General features: G+C 49.0%; 1 protein-coding gene across 4 annotated transcripts in view; it reads right to left on the minus strand.

The window, feature by feature from the left end:
* Positions 1 to 20,963, minus strand: part of CIITA (class II, major histocompatibility complex, transactivator) — a 67,938-nt gene that overhangs the window by 15,476 nt on the left and 31,499 nt on the right. For 2 of the 4 annotated variants that reach the window (XM_011988121.1, XM_011988122.1), the window contains exons 2-13: positions 17,810 to 17,956; positions 17,474 to 17,569; positions 14,500 to 14,562; positions 14,224 to 14,304; positions 11,683 to 11,727; positions 11,061 to 11,207; positions 10,444 to 10,587; positions 9,353 to 9,517; positions 8,429 to 8,497; positions 5,099 to 6,749; positions 4,061 to 4,219; positions 2,989 to 3,060 (exon numbers count right to left, since the gene is read on the minus strand). In XM_011988121.1, coding sequence (XP_011843511.1) covers positions 2,989 to 3,060; positions 4,061 to 4,219; positions 5,099 to 6,749; positions 8,429 to 8,497; positions 9,353 to 9,517; positions 10,444 to 10,587; positions 11,061 to 11,207; positions 11,683 to 11,727; positions 14,224 to 14,304; positions 14,500 to 14,562; positions 17,474 to 17,569; positions 17,810 to 17,956 — 2,839 coding nt within the window. Of the gene's footprint in view, positions 1 to 2,988; positions 3,061 to 4,060; positions 4,266 to 5,098; positions 6,750 to 8,428; positions 8,498 to 9,352; positions 9,518 to 10,443; positions 10,588 to 11,060; positions 11,208 to 11,682; positions 11,728 to 14,223; positions 14,305 to 14,499; positions 14,563 to 17,473; positions 17,570 to 17,809; positions 17,957 to 20,963 lie in introns of all 4 variants that reach the window. The other 2 variants (XM_011988123.1, XM_011988124.1) reach the window with 2 other exon arrangements.

Genomic DNA, 20,963 nt, shown 5'->3' on the forward strand with positions numbered 1-20,963 from the left:
GAAAAGAAAAGAAAAGAAAAGAAAAGAAAAGAAAAGAAAAGAAATGGCCTCACTGACTAAGAACCAGAGGAGGTGAAGGCGTGAGCCATGCAGATACCTGGGGAGAACCGTTCCAGGCAGAGGGCGCAGCTGGTGTAAAGACCTGGAGACAGAAGCATGCCTAGGAGGGTGACAGCCGGCAAGGAGGCCCTGTGGCTGGAATGAGAGAGCACCAAGCGAGTGTAGGAGGTAAGGGTGAACACGTGAGTGGGGACTGAATTGGGGAAGGACTTTGTGTACAAGTGGAGTCTCTGTAGGGTTTTGAGTGGTTAGCACCCTGATTTGACAGACAAATGAGGTCTACAGGGTGCCAGGCACAGTAGAAGTGAGAGAAAATGCCAGAAATAGTCTTCTGTCCTTCCTTCCTTCCTTCCTCAGAACCTCCTCAGGGGATTCCGGGCTCCAGGTGGCTGGTCACCGGGCCCTAGGCTGTTCCACCCCATGGCCGCTATTCCCCAGAGTGCAGTTCTGATCTTGAACTAGGGGCTTTTTCTGTTGAAAATAATTTAAGCCAGAAAGGGCCCTCAGTTATTGTTTTCAGATGTTTCCCCTTTTCAGCATCATTTTTACCTCTGGACAATTTTAGCACCTTGTCTCTGTTCAAAACAAGAGACGCTGGCTTTTTTCTGGTGCACAGGGGAACAGTGATCAGGGAGAGCTGACAGCTTGTGGGTGACCAGCTGGGGGACCATGGGCAAGTCACTTGACCTCACCAGGCCTCAGTCTCCTCATCTGTAAAATGGGGAAGATGATGACTATCTGTCTCCCACAGTAGCTCGTGAGATTAATGAGACTATATAAAAAATGCACTGAATTATAGGCCAGGCGTGGTCGTTCACGCCTGTCATCCCAGCACTTTAGAAGGCTGGCCAACATGGGGAAAGCCCGTCTCTACTAGAAATACAAAAATTAGCCAGGCATGGTGGTGTGCACCTGTAATCCCAGCTACTCAGGAGGCTGAGGCAGGAGAATCGCTTGAACCAGGAGGTGGAGATTGCAGTGAGCCGAGATCACACCACTGTATTCTAGCCTGGGCGACAGAGCAAGACCCCATCTCCACAAAAAAAAAAAAAAAAAAAAAAAAAAAAAAAAAAAAAATGCACTGAATATACCACAGGCATTTAACAATTCCTTCCTAATCATTAGATGATCTAGACCCCTACCAAGGAACAAACATTCATTTAGCTTTTTCTGTGGAAGGAACTTAGGGCCAGGCTGACCTGACTTTTATGACTTTGGATAAACTGTGTAAAGTCTCTTGTTCTCAGTGTTGCCATTTGTACAATGGGGGATGATGATAATGCCTCTAGAGGAGGGTCGCCTGAGATAATTGAGATGGAGGGTGAGTTGCAAATTTAAAAGCCTGTTCTGGCCAGGTGCGGGGGCTCACACCTGTAATCCTAGCACTTTGGGAGGCTGAGGTGGGCGGATTGCTTGACTCCAGGAGTTCGAGACCAGTCTGGGCAACATGGTGAAACCCTCTCTCTACAAAAAATACAAAAATTAGCCAGTCAGGGTGGGGCATGCCTATAGTCCCAGTTACTAGGGAGGTTGAGGTGGGAGGATCACTTGAACCCAGGGAGGTTGAGGCTGTGGTGAGCTGTGACTGCGCCACTGCCCTCCAGCCTGAGGGACAGAGTAAGACTCTGCCTCAAGAAAGAAGAGAAAAGAAAAGAAAAGAAAAGAAAAGAAAAGAAAAGGGAAGGGAAGGGAAGGGAAGGAAGGAAAGAGAAAGGAAAGAAAGGAAAGAAAAGAAAGGAAGGAAGGAAGGAAGGAAGGAAGAAAAAGAAAGAAAGAAAGAAAGAAAGAAAGAAAAAAAGAAAGAAAGAAAGAAAGGAAAGAAAGAAAGAAAAAAAGAAAGGGGAAGGAAGAAAGAAAGAAAAAGAGGGGGAAAGGAGGGAGGGAAGGAAGGAAGGAAGGGAGGAAAGGAAATGAAGGGAAAAGGAAAAAGAAAGAGAAAAAGAAAGAAAGAAAGAAAGAAAGAAAGAAAGAAAGAAAGAAAGAAAGAAAGAAAGAAGCTATGTTCTGACAGATCGAAATATAATAATTATTGTGCTTTCTTGGGGCCCTTGTGTGGTGGACTGCCCCTCCTCAGTGACCCAGATACAACTGGACTCCCTAGAGCCCTGCCTAGGTCTCCATTTCTGTCACCCCAGCAGCACTGTCTAGGATGTTGGCCCCCAGCCCTGGCCGCACATAGAGTGACCAACTGTCCCAGTTTGCCTGGGTCTGAGGGACTTCTTGGGATGCAAGACTTTCAGTTCCCCAAACAGGATAGTCCCAGGCAAGCAGGGTTGCTTTTTCATCCTAGCTGCACTTCAAAAGCTCCTGGGAATCCTTGAAACTGAGGGAAAGATTCTCCCCAGGGAGGCCATCCCTTGGCTGTGGAAGTAAACAAGCTCAGGCACAAGAGGCATTGTGCAGCTCCTGGCCACAGGAGGCAAAAGAACTCTATAGTCAGTGGCATCCTCCCGCGGAAGGTTGGGGACACACTGGGCCTTTTCTGATCCCTGGCAAAATTACAATTCCAGGAAAGCCTTTCTTACTCCCCTCTCCCCACTCAGCTCATTCCTTATCCTCACTGAAGCTTCAGTGCAGATATCACCTCCTCCAGGAAGTCCCCCTGACCTCCTCCAGAGGGGAGTTGATTAGACTGTCAGCTCATTGAGGACAGCAGCCTCAGTCATTCAAGTGCTCAATATGTCTGTTGAATGAGTGATGGGAATGACCATGTTAACCAGCAAATGGGTCCATTAGCTTCAAATCCAAGAACCTCCAGCATTTGCCCAGACTGGCCACTTTCCAGCTACTGGAAGCTGTTTCCAAAGTAGTGGGTAAGAGGATACGAATGACCCTGGAGATCCATCTCGATTCATATCGTACAAACCCAGCTAATGCTTCAGGGGAAACCTTGCGCAGAACCACGAGACAATCCACCCCTTTGCTTACGCAAACTCCAGTTTCTTTAGGTCCCGAACAGCAGGGAGTTCCCCAGCTGTGTCTTCCGAGGAACTTCTTGTCCTGGAGAGAACAGGCAATGTTAGGGAGAACAGGCATTGCTGTTGCTGAGCCCTTACCCATAGGTCCATGATGGCTGCCCCAGTGCCCCAAATTCCCCAGGGGGATTGCTTTCCTTGGGGCAATTGCTGTCCCCCTCTTAAAAAGAAAAGATCTGTCTGGATGCGGTGCCTCATGACTGTAGTCCCAGCACTTTGGGAGGCTGAGGCAGGAGGATGGCTTGAGGCCAAGAGTTCAAGACCAGCCTGGGCAACATAGCAAGATCCCTGTGTCTACAAAAACTTAAAAAATCATCTGGTGTGATGACATGCACCTATAATCCCAGCTACTTGGGAGGCTGAGGCAGGAGGATCGCTTGAGCTCAGGAGTTCCAAAGGTGCACTAAGCTATGATTGCACTGCTGTACTCTAGTCTGGTAGACAGAGCAAGACCCTGTCTCTAAGAAATAATAAAAATAAAAATAAAAGATCTCAGGACTGTACCTTTCATGGAAATGAGCCTCAGATTAGGCACTTACCAGTACCTATCCCAGACAGCACTTAAGAGGTGCTCAAACAACATGTGACGAAGGCATGAATGAAAGACAGTTTACTTGTTCTGTAATCCAGTTTTGTCTGCCTTCTGGACCTTAGCTCTGCCATCTATAAATTCGGGACAACAGTTGTCCTAAATACCTCAAAGGGTGGCAGTGGGTGTCACTTCTGTTACTAGATACACAAGGCATCCTTGTTAACTCCTAGAAGGGGAGAGGTTCTCCATGGCTTTACCTAAGACTTGGACACATGATAGCAGGTTTTGAATGCAGCAAAATTTTCAATTCTGGAGGCTCCGCCTGGGCAGTGAGTGCAGTGAGAGACTCTGGCTGGCCAATGCCCAGAAAGAGGGCATGGGGTGTCCCAGAGGACAGGGGGCACTGCAAATGCCCATGACAAACTTGAGAATGGGTCCTACACGTCCTCAACCTGCATGGTGTGAACCACCTCCCATCCGCCTCTCCCCTCACCTCTGAGTCTGCACAAGCTTTCCCAGGTCTTCCACATCCTTCAGGGACTTGGCTTTGAAAGGTTCAATGGTGAACTTCTCCTCTGCTGCCTGAAGTAGCTCAGTCTCCCCATGCTGCCGCAGGGACTCCCACAGTGCCACCGTGTCGCTCAAGGCAGCCCTGTGGAGGGAGGGCCTCAGACCCAGGCACGGTGACCAGGCTAGACCTTAGTGGAAGGGAAGCTCCATGAAGGGTCCTCCTACCTATTAAAATACTTTCTTTCCTTAGCTCAACCTCTACCTTTCCCAGAAAGCCTTGCATGACCACTCCAGCCTTTGTTGATTCCTACTTTCTCACAACTCGCACGGTGGTTTTCTTTCACTTTTTGCTTCGGCTACCAGGAAGCTCTCTGCCAAATTATTGGCACAATTATGTAGGACCTTGCAGCTTGGGTAAAGTATGTTTAGGGGGGAATATGGAAGGAATCCTCTGGAGATTAAGCTGAAATGCTCAAGCAGATTGCAGACCAACTTAATGAAACCAAATTAAGGAATTTAGACTTCATCCTGACAGTGGTGGAGTGTCCCTGAAGGATTGTAAGCAGGGAGGGGATACAATCAGATTCGAGTTCTGAGAAGATTGGTCTGGTTGCTGAATATAAAATGGAGCGGAAGAGGAGAGAATGGAGGCAGAGAGTCCCAGGGGAGGCCATGGCTTTACTCTTAGCATAAGAAAACGGTGGCTTGCTCAGGGAGTGGAAAGAATAAAACAAATTTGAGCCCAGGCCAGTCTCAGATTCTAGACATATCCCAGTGACTGGCACATGGCAGGCCTTCAAATATTGATTGGGAGAATGCCACTGCCTCTCACTTGCTGTGTGGCAAGTGGCCGCCCCTCTCTGAGCCTCAACATCCTCATCTTAAAAATGGAGAGAATCCATTTTGCCCCACCCGGCTGCTGTGAGTACTAAAAGAGACCCCACAGAGCACTGGGCTTGGCACCAAGACCACAGTTAATGCCCAACACAAGGATGCCTCTTCCCCTGGCCCCTCGCCCCACCTGAAATGGGTGACACAGCTGAGTCCCACGAGGCTCCCCAATCCAGAGGGGTCAATGCCAGTGCTGCGGAGGTCCAGGGAGAAGTCTTGGCCTGCAGCCTCCAAGGCCTTGCCCAATACATGTGCATCGGGAGGCGTAAGACGGGTGCCCAGAAAAGAGAGGCGGGCAGGGAGCTCCTGCACCACGTGCTGCCAAATTCCAGCCTCCTCAGCCTCGTGGGCACAGTGCAGCAGCTCCAGCAGCTGCCGCGCCCGCAGTGTCCCCGGCTGCAGCCGCTTCAAGTACCTTGCTAGCACCTTCTGCTTCCTGTCCACGAAGGCAGTCGCCGATGGCCCAACTAGGGCTCCCAGGCAGCGGGCGCGAGGCTGGAAGATCAGCCCAGTCAGAAAGCGTGGCACGCCCTCCAGCCAGTTGTCATAGGGCCTCTTCTTCCTTGGGGTCAATGCTAGATACTGCGGGAGCTCTTTGTCCTTGATTTCACCACTCAGAGCCAGCCACAGGGCCCCCAGGAAGCATTGCAGGAGGAAGCTGGGGAAGGCCAGCTCGGACTCTGTGGCCCCTGGGGGGTGTTGCACTAAGCCTTTGGCCATCGCCCAGGTCCTCACGTCTGCAGATGAGAACTGGTCCTCCTGTAGGGTACTTTGGTGTCTGCGGCCCAGCTCCCAGGCCAACTTGGCCAGCTGTGCCAGGGCCCCTGGGGGGCCGTTGAGGGCTGCACGGCCCAGCAGGCCAACATAGAGTCCCGTGAGCGTGGAGGGCAGCTCGGCGTCCTCCCCAAGCTCCAGTAGGGCCTCTGAGAGCTGGCACACTGCCCGGCACAAAGTGGGGCTATGGCTGTGACTGAGAAGAAATGGCCGGTCCCGGAGGAGCGCCAGGGCTCTGTCTCGGTGCTCGGTCATCCCTGAGCACTCAAAGTAGCGCATCACATAGGCCTGGGCCTGCTCCATGGAGAACCCCGACAGCTCAAACAGGGCGTCGGCCTTGCTCAGGCTCTGGACCAGGCGACCCCGGGGCCGGGCTGTGAGGAGGAGGGTGCAACCTCGGAGCAGCTTCTTCTGGAAAAGGCCAGCTAGCAGTCCCCGGAGGGAGCAGGGCTCGGCCGGTGCCGGGCCGCATGTGCTGTGCAGGAAGCCGTCTTGCGCTTCCAGCTCCTCAAAGGCGTCTAGGATGAGCAGAACGCGGTCAGGTCTCTTCACGATGTGGGTGAAAACTTCATCGGCTGCCACGAGTGGCCGTGGGCCCAGGGAGAAGAGCAGGTCCTGCAGGCGGAGGACATCCCCCGGGCGGTTCAAGCAGTGGCAGGGGACAGAGAAGACAAAGTCGTATTGGGGAAGCCGGCCACAAGCCCAGGCCCGGCTCACTGCCCCAGCCCAATAGCTCTTGCCCTGACCAGCTTTGCCCAGCATAGCAATCACTTGTGTCTCATGTGGCCTCCGGCGCTCCTTGGCAGCCAGCAGCCCCTCAGCCAGGCCTCCTTGGGCCAGCTGCCGTTCTGCCCAGTCCGGGGTGGCCAGTTCCCGCTCCAGGCTCTTGCTGCTGCTTCTCTCCAGCCTGGCCTGCACCAGATCCACCTCCATCAGGATGCCATCGGGGCCTGCGGGCTCGGCCCGATACGTGTCCTGCAGTGAGCGGTAGAACTGCTCCACCGACTCTGCAAAGGCCAGGGGCATGTCAGGGTAGGGGTATGCGAGAGACAGGGCCAGGGCCAGCCACCACAAGGCCAGCACTGCCACCATGATTTGCATCTGTTCCCCACACAGTTTTTGTTTGTTTGTTTGTTTTGTTTTGTTTTGAGACACGGTCTGGCTTTCTTGCCCATGCTAGAATGCAGTGGTGTGATCATAGCTCACTGCAGCCTCAACCTCCTGGGCTCAAGCCATCCTCCTGACTGCACCTCCCAAGTAGCTGGGACCACAGACATGTGACACCATGTCCAGAGAATTTTTTTATTTTTTTGTAGAGATGGGGTCTCACTATGTTGCCCAGGCTGGAGTGTAGTGGCACAATCATGGCCCACCGCAGCCTCAACCTTGCAGGCTCAAGCAATCTTCCCACCTCAGCCTCCTGAGTAGCTAGGACTAAAGGCACCCACTGCCATGCCTGGCTAATTTTTCTTTTTTGTGTTTTGTAGAGCTAAGTTCTCACTATTTTGCCCAGGCTGGTCTTGAACTCCTGGGCTCAAGCAATCCTTCTGCCCTGGCCTCCCAAGGTGCTGGGATTACAGGTGTGAGCCACCACATCTGGCCCCCATACTGTCTTCATCAACTGCTTCATTCAGTCACCCACTCATTCATTAGTTCACTCATTTCCAATCCATTCATTCACTCATCCTTTCTCTTGTTTATCTGTCCACTCCTTTTAGACCTTTTCTCTCTCTCTTTTTTTTTCTGAGATGGATCTTGCTCTATCGCCCAGGCTGGAGTGCAGTGGCACAATCTCAGCTCACGGCAACCTCCACCTCCTGGGTTTAAGCAATTCTCCTGCCTCGGCCTCCCAAGTAGCTGGGATTACAGGCACCCACCACCACGTCCAGCTAATTTTTGCATTTTTAATAGAGACGGGGTTTCACTATGTTGGCCGGGCTGGTCTCGAACTCCTGACCTCAGGTGATCCACCTGCCTTGGCCTCCCAAAGTGCTGGGATTACAGGCGTAAGCCACCATGCCCGGCCACCTTTTCTCATTCCTTCATTTACTCACTAAACTTTTTCCTCTCTTGATCACTACCGGCTCACCGTGGGGAGGTCATGGGAGGGAGTGTTAAGAGTTACGACAGTGGAGCCCATGTGTCTGGGTTCAAATCCCAGCTCTACCATTTGGAGCAATTCTGAGCATGTTATACATCCCACCATGCCTCAGTAGCCTCATCTGGAAAATGGGGTAATATTGGGATTGTGCAAGACTTTAATGATTTAATATACCTAACATGCTTAGACCAGTATGTGAGAGTAAGTATTTTGTAATTTAGCAATTCTCCTATTCACTGGTTTATTCCCACTTTCCATTGCTCCCATCCTCATGAACTTCTCACTTCATCCACTCGCTCACTCCATCATTCACTTGCCCCTCATTCATTCTCTCAGCCTGAAAATGAGATGTTAACACCCAGTGCAGGCTTATTGAAGGGCAATAAATATTATTTGAGGGAGTGGTGGAGTGAATGGTGAAATGACGACATCATCAAATAAGTGAATGAATGAATGAATGAATAAATAAATGAGTGTGTGAGCCAACAAAGAAGGGATTGAATAAACATCAAGCGAATGAGTAATGTGAAGCCAGATTTGGGCTTCCATCTCCAGCACCCAGGGCAGAGATCCCGCACCACTCACCAGGCCATTTTGGAAGCTTGTTGGAGACCTCTCCAGCTGCCTGGCATTGGGTGGGGGACGTCTTGTGCTCTGGAGATGGAGAAGCAGGTACCAGATTTAGGGTGAGGGTTACCCCTGGGGACTCCCCTCCCTCTGGGCCACTTAGTCCTTACAGCCTTCGTGGGCTGAGTTTCCCAAGTTGGAGGTTGTAAGATTATCGGCCTGAAGCTGTATCTAACTCAAAGGTGTCTTTCTTTGGCCAACTGTACTTTTAAAAATTTCACCTATGTTTAAAAAAAAAAAAATCACAATATCAGGTGGGGTGCAGTGGCTCACGCCTGTAATCCTAGCACTTTGGGAGGCCAAGGCGGGTGGATCACTTGAGATCAGGAGTTCAAGACCTGCCTGGCCAACATGGTAAAACTTGTCTCTGCTGAAATTACAAAAATTAGCCAGGTGTGGTGGTGCACACCTGTAATCCCAGCTGCTCCAGAGGCTGAGGCAGGAGAATCGCTTGAGCCTGTAGGGTGGAGGCTGCAGTGAGCTGAGATTGCACCACTGCACTCTAGCCTGGGCAACAGAGCGAGACTCTATCTCAACAATAAACAAATAAATAATAAAATTAAAATTAAAAAATCACAATATCTATGTAAAAATCAGGGTTTTCAGCTTCAAAAGGCCTGGCCACATTGTCTGGCTTTTCTGCTGGGTAACAAGCAGCTGAAGGCCGATGGCTGTATTTGGATGGGATGTGGATTCTCTGGCTGTCCCCTCCCCCACAACCATGCCTCCAGTCCCCAGAGACCCTCCCTGTCCTGACTCACCCCTAAACATGACCTGCTGTCCCTACAGGCAGCTTTGCTTGTGGATCTTATCCAAGACAATTCCTTCCCCAGGGCCTTGATCCTGCTTCTAGTACATTTCACAGGCCCTGAGGGTTCTTACCTGTCACGTTTGCTCGGGAGGTCAGGGCAGGTTCAGGCATGCTGGGCAGGTCAGTGGCTGATGGAGCGAAGGGGCTGGTGGAGCCTGGTCGGTCTGGAGATGTCGGGAGGCCATGGACAGTGAGTCCACTGGGAGGGGGTACTTGGCTGGCCTGGGGCACCTCACCTACGTTGGGGGTAGAGAGGGGTGTGAGAACAACCAGGTATTGATTCCAGAAATGCACTTGGGTCACCCCTACTCCAAACCAGGCTGTGGAGCTCACGAAGTCTGGAGAGAAGAGAGGAGAACTTCCAAAGGAAGATATTTCAGGACGGAGCTGAGTAAAGAGCTCTGGATTTACATCTAGCTCCTGGAACCTTGCTTTTCCAATCTGTGAAATGGGCGCAATTAGCTCATAAGGAGCTTAGGGCAGGTACTACTATTTCACTCTTCCTGCTGTGTGGTAAGTGCTCAATTTCCTAGATATCAGGAACTGCTTCTCTGCTTCTGAGATACCAGTGCATTATACTGAAACTGTCATGCAACCATGAACGGATGCTCTGGACTTGAGTGGAAGCATCCTCCTGGCCTCATCCCTAAAAGCCCAAACACACCTTCCCTGGGACAATTCACAAGCCCTCAGTGTGGTGGGTCAGTAGGGACCATTTTACTGATTACGAAACGAGACAAATCAGAGAAAGCTATGCAAGGATGCACACCAAACTATTCACATCAGCATACTAAAAGAGTGAAACAGTGAATTCTTGTAAACATCACTTATCATTAGCTTATTAATGCACATGTATTGATGTCACAATTTAAAAACAAAAACATTAAATAAAAAATAAGGAAAAACTAAGGGTCAGAAGGGGAAAGCAACATATAGAAGGCCATACAACCACTCTTGGTCATGCACCCAGATCGCCTCAGTAATCTCTGCCCCTCTGCTTTGATTTTTGGGAAATGAGGACAGAGAAAGTTGTGCTGGGGAGGGAGGATCATGAGAAGGTGCTGGGGCACCACTGCCAAGTATGTGGAGTATGGGGAGGATGAGGTCAGGGAGTAGTCAGGTAGGAGGGAGAGGTGGTCGGGAAGCCAGGCTCTGCACTCACCGTGGTAGATGAATATACTGGAGACCCCTGTTCCAGTCCCAGAGATTTGCCAGAGCCCCTGGGGCACAGTGGAGACGGTGGGGACAAACTGGATGAGTCCCTCAGGGAGATTCAGGCAGCTCAACGAGGAACTGGAGGAAGGCACTGCAAGAGACAAAGGCAGTGAGGTGGGATCTTGCATAGCACCTGTGTTTGTGATTCTGCTTTTGCTTATTTGATTAATGTCTGACTTCCCTAAAGGGCCCTAATTTCCCTAAGAGCAGTAGCTGTTTCTGTCCTGCCCTGATGGCATTCTTAGCACCTAGCAGAGCAGCTGGCACAGAGAAGGAGCTCCATGAAGAACTGATGAATGAATGAGGCTGGCAGGTGAATGCCGTAATTGGTGGAGATTCCCTCCTAATCCTTGCACGGATGTGTTTCCTTCCGAGGCATGTTCTCTGCCAGGGATTGAACTGATGGGGGCCCTAAGGATGAAACTGGCTGGGGCAGAGGTGAGTGACACTGATAGGGTCGGGGAGAGGGGAGGTCCAGTTCCTGGCAGTCCCTGCCTTGGTGTCAATTCCTTATCCACCTCCCAAGAGGGAGAAAGCCCACCCTCTCCAAGCCCCCTAACATACTGGGCATCTGATCGGTTTCCTCTAGGCGCATCCGGCCGGAGGCTGGCTCCTGGTTGAACAGAGTAGGCAGTGGCAAGCAGGGCAGGGTGGAGGAGTTGCTCACTGGTCCCACCAGGAAACTGCCAGTCACCACAGCTGGGGGCTCAGCTGTGAGGAAGGGGGCTGTGTTAGAGGCTGGGTACTTGGAGGGGCCTTCCTGGGATGGGGAGGGCCCCAGAGGGGCGTGAATCTCTCTCCTGACAGAGGAAATGCTTGTCATCCTCTCAGCCCTGGCTGCAGCTGTGTTAATCAGCAACTGCTCTGTGCCAGGCAGCCCCCCAGTCCTCTCCCTGTGACTTGGCTCTGAGAGCTTTGCTGAGCAGGACCCTAGGGCTTCCACACGGAGAGCTCGGGCAGAATAGAACCTACGAACAGGCTGTTAGCTCCAAGGCCCTACCACCTTCCACAGTCGTGAGCCCTTCAGGGGACCCTAAGAGGCCCCAAGCTCTCAGGCTCTGCCCAAAGAAGGGCAGGGGCTGTACCATGCACCATCCCCAACTGACTTGGGCCAGGAGTTCAATCTCTTCCATCCTCTCCCCAAGGTATCCACCCCTCCGAACCCCAGCCCACCTGCCCTGCTCACCTGGCTTCCAGTGCTTCAGGTCTGCCGGAAGCTCCTCTGGGAAGGCTGCAGAGAGAACGTATGGTCAGCTGCCCCAGGGAGAGGATGTCCCAAGCCAGGAGAGGCTCAGGACTCCAGCAGGCCATATGGCCTTAACTTCCAGGTTGGGAAGTGGTCTTGCACGTCCCTTTACCTCCCCTTCCTCTATCCATTCCAACCCCAGCTCCTTGGCTTGAACCCAAATCCCATCTCAAACCACCCCAGGCAGTGCAGCAGCAGAAGAGACCTAGCCACAAATGGGGACACAACACGGGTTTGAACTAAAAAACAAAACAGAACAAAGCAAAGCAACTTGCTATTGAGTCCCTTCCTAGCTGTGTGCCTTTGTAATGCAGCTTCTCTGAACTTTTGATCTCACATCTATGAAATGGGGGTGGTGGTTCCTACATTGCAGGAGTATGCCAGAAATCCATGAGTGAGTATCAAGCGCTCACATCAACAGATTAAAAACCCATGTATCCCTTAGCAAGGGTCTACTTAAACAAATTATGGTTCATCTACCCAAGAAAACACCACATGGCCTTAAAATAAAGGATGCTGAAGTACACAAGGGGAAGTGTAAATCTGCAATTTACACTTGAAATGTACATTGAAATGTACCAAAAATATAAAGAATGAGTGGGTGGATGGATAGAGGGATGGACAGATGGACAGAGATGTGATAAGATGAATAAAACCCAACATTAATTGTAGAATCAAAGTGGTACATGGTGGGTATATGGACCTTCATAGTACCATTCTTTCACCTTTTCTGTATCTTGAAAACATTTTTTTCTTTTTTGAAACAGAGTCTAGCTCTGTTGCCCAGGCTGGAGTGCAGTGGCGCAATCTTGGCTCACTGCAACCTCTGCCTCTTGGGTTCAAGTGATTATCTTGCCCTCACCTCTCCAGTAGCTGGGATTACAGGTGTTTGCCACTATGCCTGGCTAATTTTTGTATTTTTAGTAGAGATGGGGTTTCGCTATGCTGGCCAGGCTGGTCTCAAACTCCTGACCTCAGGTGATCTGCCTGCCTTGGCCTCCCAAAGTGCTGGGATTACAGATGTGAGCCACTGTGGCCGACTGAAAACTTTCATGATAAAATCTTGGGGGGAAATATTTATCAAATGAAAACATAAAGAAGAAAAACAAAGAAAATAAAGAAACTGCTGAAGATAGGACCATGTCCTCCCCTCAATAATATGGAATGTGACCTCCCAGACATAGTAAATGAAGAAAGTGAAGTACAGAATAGTGTAAATAAAATGTGGTCATTTGCATGGAAAATTAAAGCAAATACAAGAGCTTGTTTTATTTTTGACAAGGCAAGAAGGAAGCTGGTCACATAGGTTGACTAAGATAGCAAAACTGAGAGAACTATAGAACAGAAGTGGGAGGGAGATTTTTTTTTTTTCCACTGAATATTCTTTTTGTTGTTGTTGTTTGAGACAGAGTCTCACTCTGTCATCCAGGCTGGAGTGCAGCGGCGTGATCTTGGCTCACTGCAACCGCCGCTTCCCAGGTTCAAGCGATTCTCCCGCCTCAGCCTCCTGAGTAGCTGGGATTATAGGCATGCACCACCACACACGGCTAATTTTTGTACTTTTTGGTAGAGACGCGGTTTCACCATGTTGGCCAGGCAGGTGTCAAACTCCTGACCTCAAGTGATCCATCCCCCTTGGTCTCCCAAACTGCTGGGATTACAGGCGTGAGCCACCGCGCCCAGCCTTCACTGAATATTCTTTGCACTTTTAAAATTCTTATACCCTGTGTGCGATTCACCTGTTTAAAAAATAAATAAATAGATACAGGGCTTACCCATAGTCAGACCCATAGTAAGTACTCAGTTAACTGTTACACCCATTTTGCAGGTGTTTTCATTCAACAGCTATCTATTGAGTTGCTACTGCATACCAGGCACTGCACTAGATGCTGAGGAAGCAGTCATGAGCAAGAAAGACGAGGTCCCTGTGCTCACAGTGGCAGAGCAAGGCATAAAATATGTCCAGATGGTAATGAGCGCTAAACTGCAAGGAAAAAGACACGCAAGGTGAGAATAACTGAGCTAATCTACAGGGAAGGGTGGTCAGAGAAGGGTTCCAGGAGGAGGTGACAGTTTAGCCAAGACCAGAAAGATTCAAAGGAGTCAGCCATGGGAAGAATTGGGGGAAGAGCATTCCAGGTAGAGACTATAGCAAATGCCAAGGCCCTGAGGCTTGAAAGGGCACATGGGTTACAGGAGTGGAGAAGCTGGTGGTGGCTGAAGTGTGGTGGCTCATAGTGGGTTTGGAGAGGGAGGAAGGGCCATGCAGGCCTTGTGGCATGTATTTTGTAGCCATTGGAGGGTTATCAGGGCCATGAAGTAGTCAGATGTACATTTTAAAGCTCCTGTCGGCTTTTAAAGCACCTCCCAGCCAGGCAGGACTTAGCGAGGGAAGCAAGTTGGAGCCACAGCAGGCTTTGGAGTCAAGGAAAGGCCAGGTCTCAAGCAAGGGTAGGTTGGATCAGGGAGGGGCTCACTCACGTCTTTTCTGACTTTTCTGCCCAACTTCTGCTGGCATCTCCATACTGTCACCGATCACTTCATCTGGTCCTATGTGCTCTACTTTGAGAAAAACCAGAGACCAACTCACACAATCAGTGGAAGCCCAAGGTGTGTCTCTATTGTCCCCACCTTGGGGAGAGGGGTCTGACTGCCCATAAATGAATGGTCATCAAGTATTAGGGCGCCCCCCAAGGAAGAAGTCAGGAAATGTAGGCTGAGCCAAGACCTGCCCCCGCACCGCCCCCACAAACTTACTGAAAATGTCTTTGCTCAGGCCCTCCAGCTGGGAGTCCTGGAACACATACTGGTCCAGTTCCGCTGCCCAGACAAGGAAAAGTGCAGTCAATCAACAAGGTCTCACTGAAGGCCTACTGTGTACCAGGCCTTGGGCTGGAGACCCTCTGGGCCTGGCACACAGTGGGGGCTCAAGACATGTTTGTTGAATGAATGAATGATCAAACAAATGAATGAACACTGACGCTCCAGGGGCTCTTAAACTAATTGAAAAGGTGAGGTATGTATCCATGAAAACTTATCTACTGCTACCAAGAAGAGCAAGGCAGAATGGTAGAGTTACTGCAGGATTTGAGTTCAAATTCCACCTCTACTCTCCACTAGCCCTACTAGCTGTGCAATCTCGTGTTAGCTACTTAACCACTCTGGGCTTCCATTTCGTCATCTATGTAAGATGAATAAATAATGCCTATTACCCAGGGATCGATGGTGATAATTAGAGGTTCTACATCTAGAGCATCCAACACAGTAGCTGGTATACAGTAGGCACTCAATAAATAGTGGTAACTATATAAAGGGGTACATGGCTCGGAGCCTTTGGAATACAGGCACCATGACACGAGGTCCGAGAAAAAAAGTGTATAGTGGGATGGGGCAATCTGGGAAGGCTTCCTGGGGGAGGGATCCTGGAACCAGGCCTTGAAAGATGGGGCAGAGTATGGGAGAAGGAGTGACTCCCATAGTGGGATCTGGATCATAGTGACAGAGTGAGGAAAGATGTTCAGAGTATGTTTAGGAAACCCTGAGAGACAGGTGACGGTGGTAGAAGTTTCATGCTGGGGAAAGTCAGAACTTGATTTTATAAGCAATGGAGAGCCACAGAAGGCTTCTGAGCTGAGGAATGGAATGATGGCCATAATGAAGGTGATGAAAATGAAGATGATAATAATGATGGTGATAATAATGATGATGGTGGTTGTGGGGTAGTACCTAACATCTATTGAATGCTTACTCTGTGCAAATTCCTTTTCTAAATGCTTTACACATTGTGACTTATTCAGTCTTACAACCATCCCATGATGATGAGTGTGAATATTATCTCCCTTTTACACATTGGGAAGCTAAGGTCATATTTCAGGATGCTGCAAAAGAATACTTGCCCAGGCCTGGGCTTCACCTTCCAGAAGCAGAGAGAAAACCCACAGACTTGCGAAGCAGACTTGGGTGAAGCTGCCTGTTATGATTTGAATACTTGTCTTCTCCAAAACTCATGTATAAATGTAATCCCCTATGCGGCAGTATTGAGAGGTGGGGCCCTTAAGAGGTGATTGGGGTTCTTCCCTCACGAATGGGTTAATTCGTTCATGGATTAGTGGATAAACAGTTTAATAAATTGATGGGTTGTCATGGGGGTAAGACTAGTGGTTTTATGAGAAGAGGAAGAGAGACTATCACACCAAAACCTCTTGCCTCGTGATGCCCCACACTGCCTCGGGACTCTGCAGAGAGTCCTCACCAGCAAGAAGGCGCTCACCAGATGCAGCCCCTAACGTTGGACTTCTCAGCCTCCATAACTGTTAAGAAATAATTTTTTTCTTTATAAATTACTCAATGTCAGGTATGTTGTTTTAAGCAACAGAAAATGGACTAACACACTGCCTCACCTACTTGCTGAGACAGCTTCCACTGCCTGTGGAGATGCCCCTAAGGGCGGGGGGGTGGGGGACAAATACTACAACATGCCCAAATCCTTAATGACTGCCTCCAGTTGTGAGGAAATGTGAATGTCCTCAGCCCCAATCACTTCTGCTTCCCCCATGTAAACCCCCAGGAAGGGAAGGAAACCATCAAGCTCTCAGTTCTGTAATTTCTGAAACATGAACAATTACTAGTCTCCTCCATTTTCTTCTTTGTGTGATTTTCAATAAATTGTGCTCTGGGGAAATAATGGCCACATTTGGATCAAGCACAGAAGTGCTGAATGCTGCGGATCCTGGGTGGCCAGGAAAAGGACCACTAAGAAGAGTTTTGCAGGTTGTTCACTGCACAAGGGTGCCCCAAGCCAACAGGGAGAATGGGGGCAGGAATCCAGTTTGCACTTTGCTAGCCAAGCAGTTACTTCCTAGTAGGGGCTCTATCCTCCAGAATAGGACCACTTTTTTCTATTTCAACAGAGGCTCTGTATGAGGTGGTGGTGATGCTGACGAGAGGGGATTCTCTATCCCACTTATCTCTCCCAAAAAACAAACCACTAGCAGCAACACCACCACCACCTCTTCCCAAGAGTCCTGCCCTTGTCTGAAAGCTGTAGCTCTTCTTAAAGCTGCAAATTGACTTCTTTGGTTAAGCCTTAGCAAATCTTCCAACCCCAGACACTTTCTTTTTTGTGGTTAAAAATGGGGACTTTGAAATGAGAAAGACCTAGGTTAGAATTTCAGATCTGCACATTACTACTTCTAAAGAAAACTTGGGTAGGTCGTTTCACCTCTCTAAACCTCAATTTCCTCATTTGTAAAAGACAGAAACTAACAATATGTATTTCCTTTGTTGTTGTAAGGATTCCAGATGATAATATATGGACAGCAATGAGCATACTATGAGTATCCAGTAAATGCTAGTTATTACAAATACTAGAGTAGCTTGGCTAAGGAGCTGGGAGGAAAAGGGAAAGAGGCGTATGGTTTGGGCTTCGTAGGAAGGATAGACAGAAGAACAAGAAGCAGAAATGGGTATAGACATGGAGGTGGAGGATGTAAACATGAGATTTTTGTTTTCTTGGTGGTCATTATTGAAGGGACCTATTTCTCTCACTGGACTCCATCTCCCCTCTCTTCCCTGGAGTCTCCGTTCTTCCAGCCATTGCTCCACATCACCCTTGCAATGATTTCTGTGGGAGGGGCCTGACGTGGCTCATGATGAGTGGGTGATATTGACAAGTGACAGCAAAGAACCCTTGCCCTTGATTGTTCTTTTCTGGGCTCAGGTGCTTCCTCACCGATATTGGCATAAGCCTCCCTGGTCTCTTCATCGCCTTCCATGTCACACAACAGCCTGCTGAACTGGTCACAGTTGATGGTGTCCGTGTCGGGTTCTGGGAGGAAAAGTCCCTTGGATGAAGCAGGGAATTTCTGGGAAGAGGGCTGGTGGGGAAGGAGGGAGAGGCGGGGCGGGGCTAGCAGGTCATCCCTATCTGCAGAGAGCGTCCCACAGGCGTGGGAGCTGTCCGTGGTGCTGACGGGAGCACAGGGGCCAGAACTTCCCTTGATTGCCGTCTCTACAGCAAGCTGAGGGGTGGGGGATACCGGAAGAGACCAGAGGGAGGAGGGCCCACCTGAGTAGAGCTCAATCTCTTCTTCTCCAGCCAGGTCCATCTGGTCATAGATGTGGTAGAGGCACAGGGGGTCAGCATCGCTGTTGAGAAGCTCCAGGTAGCTGCCTTCTAGGGGCCCCAACTCCATGGTGGCACACTGTGAGCTGCCTGGGAGGGAAGACATGCTCAGTCACCTCACAGGGTGTTGGAAAGAGGCAGAGGATTGACACCTACAACAACTCCCAGCTGGTGAGGGCTGGGGATGCGAGGAGTGAATAAAAGTGGTCATTCAGCACCTCTTATATGCTCAGGGTGGTGGAGAGAGGAAGCCACATTCCCTTCCTCCAAGGAACTTACAAATATGTGAGAAGATACCCAGGAGGTAGAAGAGGGAACTAGGAAGTGTAGATTCCATCAATCTCACACAAGAGAGTCAGGAGACCTGTCCCACATTTGGCAATGCCATGAGTGGTAACAGCTAAGATTTATAAAGCACCTCCTATATGCCAAGCACATGAGCTGTCACGTTTAATACTCATATTAGCAACTATGCAAGGAACGTATTATTATTATCCTGACTTTGCATATGAGAAAACCGAGGCTCAGAGAGGTGAAGTGATTTATGTAAGGAAACCCATGTCCGAGTGGAACCAGGATTTGAACCCAGACAGTCTGACTGAAGGCCCTGCATTTAACTGCAATATTCTACTGCTTTGGGTGGACTTGAGCAAGTCTCTGCTCCTTTCTGTGCCTCAGTTTCCTAATATGTAAACTGAAGGAGTCTGAGCAGATTCTAAGATTTCCTCATCGTTTGAAGGGCATATTAAATACTTTTAACACTATTTCATTTAATCTTTAAACAATCCCAGATGTGGATACCTCAAATATCCTGACATGATCATTATACAATCTATGCATGTAATAAATACTCACATGTACCCCATAAATATGTATAATATTATGTATTAATAAAACAAAAGAAAACAAGAAAAACCAGATACATCCACGTAAAAACATGTACGTGAATGTTAGTAAAAGGATAATTCATAATAGCCAAAATATTAAAACAGCCCAAATATCCATCAAAAAATAAATGGATAAACAAAATGTTGCTTATCTATACAATAAAGTATTCTGCCATTAAAGGGAGAAAGCATTGATACATGCTGGAACATGGATGAACCTTAAAAATATATGCTAAGTGAAGAAGCTAGACACAAAGAGTCACATATTGTATGATTCTACTTATCTGAAATGTCCAGAACAGGCAAATCCATAGAGACAGAAAGTAGAAGAGGCAGGACATGGTGGCTCATGCCTGAAATCCCAGCACTTTGGGAGGCTGAGACGGGAGAATTGCTTGTGCCCAGGTGTTCAATACCAGCCTGGGCAACATAGCAAAAGCCTATCTCTATTAATTTTGTTTTTAAATAAAGAAAGCATATTAGTGGTTGCCTAGGGCTTAGTGGAGAGGGATTTTGGAAGAAAATGGGGAACAACTGCTGATGGGTATGGAGTTTCTTTAGGGGGTGATGAAATGTTCTAAAATTGACTGTGGGGATGGGAGATGGTCGCACAACTCTCTGAGTATTCCCAAAAGACCATTGAAGTGTACTTTTTTTTTGTTTTGTTTTTTGTTTTTTGAGACGGAGTCTCTGTCACCCAGGCTGGAGTGCAGGGGTACAATCTTGGCTCACTGCAACCTCTGCCTCTCAGGTTCAAGCGATTCTCCTGCCTCAGCCTCCCGAGCAGCTGGGATTACAGGCACCCCACCACCACCACACCCAGCTAATTTTTGCATATTTAGTAGAGACAGGGTTTCACCATGTTGGCCAGGCTGCTGTCAAACTCCTGACCTCAAGTGATCCGCCTGTCTCCTCAGCCTCCCAAAGTGCTGGGATTACAGGCATGAACTGTACTTTTTAAGTGGGCAAATTGTATGATATGTGAATTACAACTCAATAAAGCTGTTAAAACCTAGGAAGTAAGCATTATTGTCTCTATTGGCAGATGAAGAACTTGAGACTCAGAGAGGACAAGCAGCTTCCTCAAGATCATGCAGCTCTTGCTGGGGAAAACCTAGCTGAAGGCTCATCTGTGTGACTCCAAGGCCCCTGCCCTGATCCCTGGTTCAGGTCCATGTTTCCATGGTATATTCATTTCCCAGGGCTGCTGAAACAAGGTACCAGCATCCAGGTAACTCAGAACAATAACACTTATTCTCTCATGGTTCTGGAGGCCAGAAGTTGAAATCAGGGTGTCAGCAGGGCCACGCTCCCTCCAGAGGCTCTAGGCTCTAGGGGAGAACACTTCCTTGCCTCCTCTAGCTGCTGGAAACTACTGGTGATCCCTGACTTGTGGTCTTGTGGCTGCATCACTCTAAACTCAGCTTTAGTGGCCACATCACCCATTCCTCATGTCTCAAGTCTCCTCTTTCTCTTATAAAGACACTTGTCATTGGATTTAGGACCCACCTAGATAATCCAGGATGATGTCATTTCAAGCTCCTTAATTCTTTTTTTTTTTTTTTCTTCTTTTGAGACAGAGGCTTGCTCTGTTTCCCAGGCTAGAGTGCAGTGGTGCTATCTCAGCTCACTGCAACCTCCACCTCCAGGTTCAAGTGATTCTCCTGCCTCTGTCTCCTGAGTAGCTGGGATTACAGATGCTCACCACCATGATCAGCTAATTTTTGTATTTTTAGTAGAAATGGGGTTTTGCCATGTTAACCAGGCTGGTCTTAAACTCCTGACCTCAGGTGATCCTCCAATCTCAGCCTCCCAAAGTGCTGGGATTACAGGAGTGAGCCACTGCACCCAGCCCCTTAACTTAATTCTATCTGCGAAGACCCTTTTCCCAAATAAAGTCACACTGAGAGGTTCCAGGGATTTGATATGGACATATATTTTGGGGGGCCACGTTTCAACCCACCACACATGACATGCAGATGAAGGCTGGAAGGAAACAGAGGGAGCTTCCTGGAGGAGGTAAGAGGAGAGCTGGCCCTGAAGCTGGAGGACCAGAGGGAGCCTCCTACTGTCCTATTCTGGGCCCAGAAGAGAATAAATTGAAGGGTAAACTCATGAGAAAACACACACGCAAGTCGCCACCCCATTCCAGAGACTAATTTTCTTTCTTTTTTTTCTTAGTGTTTTTTTTTTTTTTTTTTTTTGAGACG

The sequence above is a fragment of the Mandrillus leucophaeus genome, unplaced genomic scaffold, assembly GCF_000951045.1.
Source record: "Mandrillus leucophaeus isolate KB7577 unplaced genomic scaffold, Mleu.le_1.0 Scaffold323, whole genome shotgun sequence".
In the NCBI taxonomy this organism is placed as follows: Eukaryota; Metazoa; Chordata; class Mammalia; order Primates; family Cercopithecidae; genus Mandrillus; species Mandrillus leucophaeus.